Raw genomic sequence first — 9,972 nt, forward strand, 5'->3', positions numbered from 1 at the left:
GAACGAACTTCAGGGACGAAGTTCCTTTTTTGAGGGGTAGATAACATCGTGATATAAAAGTTCGTTTAAATCAAAGTTTCTTTGCGCGTCACCTTCTTTTCTGTGTTCATCTTTTCCTTCTATGTTGTCACGAAGTTAATGTTTGTACCCTACGTTAGAATTGGACGGTATATCTGGGTAATGTTGTCGCAAACCTTGTAGGGGTCAAAATCTTGTGCATCTTGTGTGTTTTGTAGTGGTGCATCTTATGTGTTTTTTAGTGGTCGGAGTCTTGTGCATCTTTTGTGTCATATCGAACTGCGCCTAGATGGTTATCCTCGCGGTTGGGACGTATGGGTTGAACATCGAGGACGAAGTTACTTTTAAGGGGGGAAGATTGTAACATCCACGATGTTTATCGACCCTTTTGACCGACCCTTTGTGACACCCTTAATTCTAGCCTTAATTATATACGTACATTCTACAGAAAAACTGGTAGGATATGTTTGTAAATGGTTCAACTAGTCCAAAAACCTGCAATTTCAAAACATTTTCTAACTAAACCATTCACAACCAATTCCAACTCAAGAAGAGTGTCAAAAAAAAACCTGCAACAACTGATAAACTAATTTACATACATAACTTAAGACGCGGAAATATAGTGATACAAACCCAAAATAGAAAAGGGAGACATATGTCCCTTCAAATTATATACAAACCAAAAGGGTAAAAGGTTTACTAATAGAATAGCCAAAACTAGGTCCAAGGTTCCTTGCTCACTAGCTCGTCTGTGACCCCCAACAAAGCATCAACAACCTGTCAATCGCATTTTATACAAACACGAAAGCCACAATTCAGTGGGGAGTAACTTCGAGTCCTCCCAGCCACGAATCGTCAAAATTAATGTAACATGTAATGTAACATGTAAACAATTTGATAAACCATTTACTTATCATGTGATTCATATAACAAATAGTAATCCAAACTTTATCAACTGTAACCGGCTTACATCTCACCTATTACAGTTCATAAAATCACCATACAAGAAAGGGCAATATATCAAAGACAGGCATAAGTTCTTAGTACGGTCAATAGTCACTTTGTAACTCAAGTCTATACCACGAGGTAGGGAAGGTAATCGAACCGGTATCTTGGCTCGGATTTACTATTAAGAAAACATGGCCAAGAGACAACACAACCCTAGCCTAAAATCTGCGCAGACCTAGACATGCGGATACACACCACCGCACCCAAGACCCACAACTTTTTTTAAAACAAAGTGAAGTGAGTACCCTAAGGACACCACCGAAGGGTTGGCTAGTACTTAAGCTGACCCCATACTATCAAAATTAGTACATGAGGTCATGCCCCAACTTGGATAAACATCCACTAGTCAGGAACACAAAGGCTATCAAGCAGTGAACATATACTCGTCAAAGACTATAAAGACCTATCTATGATGAAGGCCGAAATACTCACCTAGGACCTAGTCACGGCTAGTCCCGACTTGAATATTTTAGCCCACACCACCCAAGACTCACCACATAAGTCAAGTAAGACACCCACTTAACCTTAAGAGGGCAAAAAGTCCTACTTACCAACATAAATTCTAACATTCTATCATGTGAAAGCTATATAAATGTCTATTTACAGCATACAATCCCAACAGTTCCTCAATAAGAATTCAATACTAACTTCCAATTCTAGCAATTTTAACAATATTAAAGGCTTTAGGGGAATTTAGGGCCATTACTACAAAATAAGAAGCTATTTAAATTCAACTAACTAAATAAGAAGCTATTTAAATTCAACTAACTACACATGTGAAATAGAGATATAATAAATGGCCTAAAACAAGAAAAAGGCCGATTATCTAAATCATTCAACCGAATTTTTACCCGCAACCCCAGCCTGCGACAGTGCGGGTCAAATTGCGGTGACCAATCACTCAATTAACTGACATCGCATCAGTCAAAGGGACTAAGGCTCAGTTTTCGACACAATCAACAAAACATTACAATTATCGCTATAAAATTCATTTTGTAAACTATCCTAACATGTGATAACTATTAATATAAGCACAATTTTACCATTAACATATTTTTTTTTATTACTAGAATGATTCAATTCAAATTACTACCCTTTTGTTACTTATTCTATTCTAATATTAATTAGCCCGAAAAGACCAAGATTGTACGAAAACCCGCGAAACAAGCACGGACCGACCCGGGCCAACCGTGGGCCTGCCACGGCCTGCCACGGGCCTGCCACGGCCTGCCACGGGCCTGCCACGGCCTGCCGGCCTGCTGCCCGTCACCCTATACCTCTTAATTTTCCGTTTTTTCTTCATTTTAACTCGTTTTAACATCATCCAATCATTAATTAATCGTTCCATTACTCATATCCTAACTTAAACTAACCAAAAGGCTTAAATTAAGCATGCATGCAACCATATTTTAACATGTGAAAATTATTACTTAAACCAAAAATCACAAAACATCCAAAACAACAAAGATTGTGACGATAATCCGTCGAGTAACTCGAAATATGTTACCTTAAGCTAGAAAAAGAGCAATTAGCACCTCAAAACCCAAACCCTAACAACAACTAGCCGCTATCCTCTACGATATACGAGTCCCCGAACTCGTCTTCCAAATCTTCACCTAATTAAACAATAAAAACACAATAATTAAGCACAAATACCGAATTTCCGAAAATTGGTCTAAAAAAAACTTAATGAAAACTGAAATTAGAACATACTAAGTTGTAGATCGTGGCGAGGGGATTCCGGAAAGGTAAATTTCGCGAAAAACGGACAAGAAACGAAGGAGTTGTGACGATTTCTAGCTTAGAATTATGAGAAATGGTGTTTTTCTTATGGAGAAGATGAAGATAGGATAAATCAGAAAAAAAGAAAGAATAGGGGGGTGTGGTCCGCGTAAGGGAGGAAGGAAAGGAAGAAAGGAGGTGCGGGATTTTTAGTCGGGATTTTTACGAGTCGGTTTTGACTCGTTTCAATAATAATTAAATCCGTAAGTCAAACGCAAATTCCGTCAAGACCAAAGTCTTTAAACACGAGATTACAATAAAATTGAGTATTCATACGACCCATTACCAAATTCGTTTACCCAACGTTCAAACGAATTGTCATTCTCCCCCCGATACACCGTTATTTCGAAATAAAAGATTTTACACGGTTTAAACTATTTTTAAACCTTTCAAAACTATCAAAATAAATACTTTTCTTCAAAATATAATAAAATTATATTTCTTTGAATTATTTTTACTTTAAATACATAATGTCAAATTTTACTTGATTAATTAATTATTTTCGAAACATATTAACGGTCCGGAATTTACGGGCGTTACAATCACCCCTCCTTTTAAAAAGTTTCGCCCTCGAAACTTAGAAGGAGAAATTATAGTTATAAGAAAATATAGGTATCTTTTCAATGAAACGGTGATACTCTTGTTGATCAGACAAGAACATCCATATTCATATCAAGATATAAAAATATTTCTACACCAATAAATGAGAAAACCCATTATTGGGACGTCACCAACAACGAGATTTAACATTCACTAATGTTAAAACCATTGAAAATCATAAAAGCATTTTCAAACTTTCAGTTTAATATTCTATAGTAAGAATACTATCTTTACTAAATATGATTATACAAAGCTTAGAAACTCGGAAAAAGAGTAAGAAAAAGAATACCTTACGAGAATAATTCAGGATATTTAGCTAACATAGAAGCTTCAGTTTCCCAAGTCTCTTCTTCGACATTTCCACAACGCCAAAAAACACGGACTAGAGGTACAACTTTGCTCCTAAGTTGCTTGTTGGCTTTATCAAGAATCCGAATTGGCCTTTCTTCAACCACCAAGTTAGGCTCCAATTCAAGAATTTCTTCTTGGATTATATGGCTAGGGTCACTAATATACTTCCTCAATTGAGAAACATGGAAGACATTATGAACCTTGCTCGATTTGGAGGCAATTCTAAGCGATAGCAATCGGACCAATCTTTTCAATCACCTGAAAAGGTCCAATATATTTAGGGCTCAGCTTCCCTTTAACGCCAAACCGTTTCACCCCTTTCATAGGTGACACTTTAAGAAATACTTGATCATCAACCTCAAAGGAAAGTGGTCGACGACGGACATCAGCATATGACTTTTGACGGTCCTGAGCGGCTTTCATCCGCTCCCGAACGATCTTAACTTGTTCAATGGACTCGGTCACCAAATCAGGACCTAACATTGGAACATTTTGGGTTTGATCCCAACATACAGGAGTACGGCATTTTCTACCATACAGAGCTTCATATGGTGCCATTTTAATGGAAGCTTGATAGCTGTTTTTTTTTTTTTTTTTTTTGGTAAAAATGTGAGTGTAACTATATATATCAAGAAAACAATCCGTTTACAAAAGTATCAAAAATAAACGATCTCTACTGACTAATCTTTTATCAAAAACGAGTCCAGTCCCTTGCGTTTAACTGCTGATGCTTTCCTCTACTATCATAAAATTTTCGAATTTGTTGTTGCACCACTATCTTCATTTGTTCTGCCACTAGCACAGGCCTTACAATACTGAACTGGGTTCGAGCAAGGTTGCGTTGATGCCATACTGTGTACTTGTAGCAGGATAGTACCATGGTAAGAGCCTTCCAATTCACGCTGCTGTCTAGTACCCTCAGCATCTCATTATCAGTGGGAAATGGTCGTTTTATCCACTCTTCAACATACTTCTGAACTTGACAGCTGAATTTGCATTCAGCAAAAAGATGCTCCTTAGTTTCAGGCTGCTCTGCACAGAGGATACACAGGTCATCCTCACAGCATCCATACGAAAAGAGTTTGTCTTTAGTATTCAGACCACCTTGCATGATGGGCCAGGAATTGAAGGAGTGTTTGGGTACATTCCAGTCATTCCAAACTAATTTAGTCCACTGATGAGTAGGTGGTGATCCCATAAGCCATTCATAACCATGGCTAATTGTGTATCCTTTTTGATGAGGAGTCCAAGAACTTTCACTGAATCCACTCTTAATCTTCTCCTTCACCTTACAGCTTGATAGCTGTTGTTATAAGAGAATTCAACCAAAGGTAAACATTTCTCCCAAGAAGTTTGGAAATCTAAGGCACAGGCACGAAGAAGATCCTCTAAAGTTTGAATTGTTCTCTCAGTTTGACCATCAGTGGCGGCATGAAAAGCAGTGCTCATTAATAGTTTACTACCCAAGGCCTTCTGTAATGCAGTCCAGAAATGAGAACAAAATCGAGGATCCCGATCTGAAACTATATCTTTAGGAACCCCATGATAGCGCACTATCTCATCCACATAGGTACGAGCTAGAACTTCTAAACTCCAGGTTTCTTTGATGGGAATAAACCGAGCACATTTAGTCAATCGGTCCACAACCACCCAAATAGCATTCTTCCCAGTGGAAGTCCTGGGTAAAGCCATTACAAAATCCATGGAAATAGACTCCCATTTCCAAAGAGGAACATCCAAGGGTTGAAGTAAACCCCCGGGCTTTTGATGGTAAAAATAATAATTAAATCCGTATGTCAAACGCAAATTCCGTCAAGACCAAAGTCTTTAAACACGAGATTACAATAAAATTGAGTATTCATACGACCCATTACCAAATTCGTTTACCCAACGTTCAAACGAATTGTCATTCTCCCCCCGATACACCCTTATTTCGAAATAAAAGATTTTACACGGTTTAAACTATTTTTAAACCTTTCAAAACTATCAAAATAAATACTTTTCTTCAAAATATAATAAAATTATATTTCTTTGAATTATTTTTACTTTAAATACATAATGTCAAATTTTACTTGATTAATTAATTATTTTCGAAACATATTAACGGTCCGGAATTTACGGGCGTTACACCCTTTAACCATGGAAGACCCTAGGAGGGGATAGGCGAGAGGCTAAGGGAAGATAAATGTCTTACAGGAGTGGTTGCTCGACCTAGTAGAGACTACTCGATCGAGTAGTGTGAATAATCGACCGAGTAGGGCTTAATCGGCCGAGTATGATAGTACTCGACCGAGTATAGCTGCTGTTGACGCGTTATTCTAAAACGCAAGTTCGCAAGTCTTATTTCATTTTTTCGACGGTTCCATTTCACTATAACCCTAATTTATCCCTCTCTCACCTCTCATCCACCTTCCCCTACACTCTTATATAGCCTAGACTTTAACCATGGAAGGGGACGAGTTTACATATGAAGGATGCGTTCAAAGATGGCGTCGTTGTTGTGACACCCTTAAAAAAATAGCGTTATCTAATTACTTAAATGCGTAATTTCTACGGAAAAACTGGTAGGATATGTTTGTAATTGGTTCAACTAGCCAAAAACCTGTAATTTCAAAATATTTTTCTAAACCAATCACAACATTTCCAACGTTCCCAATAGACGGGTGTCAAAACCTGCAATTGCTAACAATCTAACTTACTTACACCGCTAAAGGTAAGAAAATACATAATGATACAACCCAAAATAGAAAAGGGAGACATATGTCCCTTCAAATTATATACAAAACCAAAAGTTAAAAGGTTATATACATAACCAAAAGATAAAAGGTTTCTACAAAAGAAAGCCAAACTAGGTCCAAGGTTCCTTGCTCACTAGCTCGTCTGTGACCCCAACTAAGCATCAACAACCTGTCAATCGCATTTTATACAAACACGAAAGCCACAATTCAGTGGGGAGTAACTTCGAGTCCTCCCAGCCACGAATCGTCATAATTAATGTAACATGTAGTAAATCATGTAAACAATATGATAAACCATGTAATTATCATGTAATCTAACCTATGACCCCTATACTGACCAAACTAAACTATCATGTGAATCATATAATTCAAATAGTAATCCAAACTTTATCAATCAGAACGGCTTACATCTCACCTATTACGATTCATAAAATCACCATACAAGAAAGGGCAATATATCAAAGACAGGCATAAGTTCTTAGTACGGTCAATAGTCACTTTGTAACTCGAGTCTATACCACGAGGTAGGGAAGGTAATCGAACCGGTATCTTGGCTCAGCGGTTAATATTAATAAAACATGGCCAAGAGACAACACAACCCTAGCCTAAAATCTGCGCAGACCTAGACATGCGGATACACACCACCGCACCCAAGACCCACAATTTTTCTAAAAACAAAGTGAGTACCCTAAGGATTCCACCAAAGGGTTGGCTAGTACTTAAGCTGACCCCATACTATCAAAATAAGTACCGAGGTCATGCCCCAACTTGGATATAAATCCACCAATCGGGAACACAAAGGCTATCAAGCAAGAACATATACTCGTCAGAGACTATAAAGACCTATCTATGATGAAGGCCGAAATACTCACCTAGGACCTAGTCCCACTAGTCCCACTTGAATACTTTAGCCCACACCACACAAGACTCACCACACAAGTCAAGTAAGACACCCACTTAACCTTAAGAGGGCAAAAAGTCCTACTTACCAACATAAATTCTAACATTCTATCATGTGAAAGGCTATATAAATGTCTATTCAGCAGATAAACCAACAGAATCCTCAATACAATTTCCAATTCTAACAATATTAACCAAATTAAAGGCTTCAGGGAATCTAGGGCCGTTTCTACAATATAAGAAGCTACTTAAATTCAACTAACTACACATGTGAAATAGAGATATAATAAATGGCCTAAAACAAGAAAAAGGCCGACTATCTAATTCATTCAAAATTTCATCCAACCGAATTTTTACCCGCAACCCCAGCCCTGCGACAGGTACGGGTTAAATTGCGGCTGACCAATCACTCAGTTAACTGACATCGCATCAGTCAAAGGGACTAAGGCTCAGTTTTCGGCACAATCAACAAAACATTACAATTATCCCTATACAATTCATTCTGAGCCTATTATTTACAATTTCATTTTGTAAACTATCCTAACATGTGATAACTATTAATATAAGCATAGTTTTACCATTAACATAATTTTTCTTACTAATATGATTCAATTCCTAAAGTGTACTCATACTAACTATGTCATTAATAAACCTGAAATGACAAATTTTGCATGGAAAACCGCGAAACAAGCAACGGACCGACCCGGGCCAGCCGTGGCTAGCCGTGGGCTGCCACGGCTCTGCCGCCTGCTGCCCGTCCCCCTACACCACCATTTTTTTCCATTTTTGTTTAGTAAAAGACCGTCTGAACATCAATTAATCGTTCCCAATTCAACTTTGTTAATTTAAACTAACAAAAGGCATAAATTAAACATGCATGCAACAAATTTTACATGTGAAAACTACTATTCAAACAAAAATCACCAAACATACAAAAACAACAAAGATTGTGACGATAATTCGTCGAGTAACTCGAAATATGTTACCTTAAGCTAGAAAATGAGCAATTAGCACCTCAAAACCGAAACCCTGACAACAACTAGTCGCTATCCTCTACAATATACGAGTCCCCGAACTCGTCTTCCAAATCTTCACCTAATTAAACAATAAAAACACCATAAATAAGCACAAATACCGAAAATACCGAAATTTCGTCTTAAAACAACTTAATGAAAACTGAAATTAGAACATACTAAGTTGTAGATCCCGTCGAGAGGATTACGGAAAGGTAAATTTCGTGAAAAACCGCTAAGAAATGAAGGAGTTGTGTCAAAAATAAGCTTGATTTTATGAAAATGGTGTTTTGGAACAAGGAAGAAGATGAAGGAAGGATGAAAATCAGAAAAAAAAAAAGAAAAGAAAGGGGAAGGGAGCCGGGTAAGGGAGAAAGGAAAGGAGGGAGTCGGGTTTGAGTCGGGATTTTTCGAGTCGGTTTTAACTCGTTTTGATAATAATTAAATCCGTAAGTCAAATGCAAATTCCGTCAAGACCAAAGTTTTTAAACACGAGATTACAAGAAAATTGAATATTCATACTACCCATTTCCAAATTCGTTTACCCAACGTTCAAAAGAATTGTCATTTTTCCCCCGATACGCCCATAATTCGAAATAAAAGATTTACACGGTTTAAACTATTTTTAAACATTTCGAAACTATCAAAATAAATACTTTTCTTCAAAATATAATAAAATTATATTTCTTTGAATTATTTTTACTTTAAATACATTAATGTCAAATTTTACTTAATTAATTAATTATTTTCGAAATATATTAACGGTCCGAAATTTACGGGGCGTTACAGTTGTCACCGTCGGTCTGCGTCACTAGGATGCGTCTCGGAGTCTTGCTTGGCTATTTGTGGATGCATTTTCATGGCTTGGCGATAAGGTAGGGTTTCCTTACTCAGTTACTGTTTAATTGATTTAAGATTGTATTGCGATTGTGGTAGTTGTTATTGTGATTATCTGTTGATCTTGGAGTTGGAGTTGGGAGTTGGAGTTGTGAGTTGGAGCTGATGATGTTCGCGTGGTGCGTCCTCGGTTGAGTGGAGTCACTTGCGGGAGTGGCACCACGCCCTAGTTTTGCCCTCTGTGGAACCCGCCACAGGAGGGGATGTGAACATTAATGGACAGAGTTATCGCCCGTTGATGAGTGGGGCTTAGGTGGGGATTAGCTGCGGTCCCCCACTGGCGGCGAGGATTACCTGTTGCGATGGGTAATATGGTAGGGCTACACACTTCGGTGTGTAGTCGCTTACGGTGCGAGAATGGGAGATCGGAAGTGGATGTTGATCAGCTGTTTGTTTTCTCTTGTACTTGTCTTACTTTGGTTAATCAGTATCTGACCCCGTGTTGTGTTTTCAAAACTGTGGTGATCCATTCGGGGATGGTGAGTAGTTGGTTTAGCAGGTACAGTTGGTATGTTTGCTGAGGGGCTTGGAGGGGAATCGAGTCACCACGCTACTGAGGGGCTTGGAGGGGAATCGAGTCACCACGCTACTGGAGTAGAATTCCCGACGCATGCGCTTAGTAATTGTCATAGCTAGCACCTTGTATTCCGTTACGTTGTCTTGTG

At 38.1% G+C, this 9,972-nt stretch overlaps 1 protein-coding gene and 1 long non-coding RNA gene across 2 annotated transcripts; both read right to left on the bottom strand.

The window, feature by feature from the left end:
* Nucleotides 1-587: 587 nt before the first annotated feature.
* On the bottom strand, nucleotides 588-2,902 carry LOC141615278 (uncharacterized). Its single transcript, XR_012529772.1, has 3 exons — nucleotides 2,740-2,902; nucleotides 2,534-2,642; nucleotides 588-795 (listed from the first exon to the last, which is right to left on the bottom strand). It is a non-coding gene; the product is annotated as an uncharacterized LOC141615278 (long non-coding RNA).
* Nucleotides 2,903-4,450: 1,548 nt separating this feature from the next.
* On the bottom strand, nucleotides 4,451-5,669 carry LOC141614576 (uncharacterized). Its single transcript, XM_074433324.1, has 2 exons — nucleotides 5,652-5,669; nucleotides 4,451-5,062 (listed from the first exon to the last, which is right to left on the bottom strand). Exons 1-2 carry the CDS (start codon nucleotides 5,667-5,669, stop codon nucleotides 4,451-4,453), a joined length of 630 nt encoding a protein of 209 aa, XP_074289425.1.
* Nucleotides 5,670-9,972: the final 4,303 nt, after the last annotated feature.

Source organism: Silene latifolia, chromosome 11 (assembly GCF_048544455.1).
Source record: "Silene latifolia isolate original U9 population chromosome 11, ASM4854445v1, whole genome shotgun sequence".
NCBI lineage: Eukaryota > Viridiplantae > Streptophyta > Magnoliopsida > Caryophyllales > Caryophyllaceae > Silene > Silene latifolia.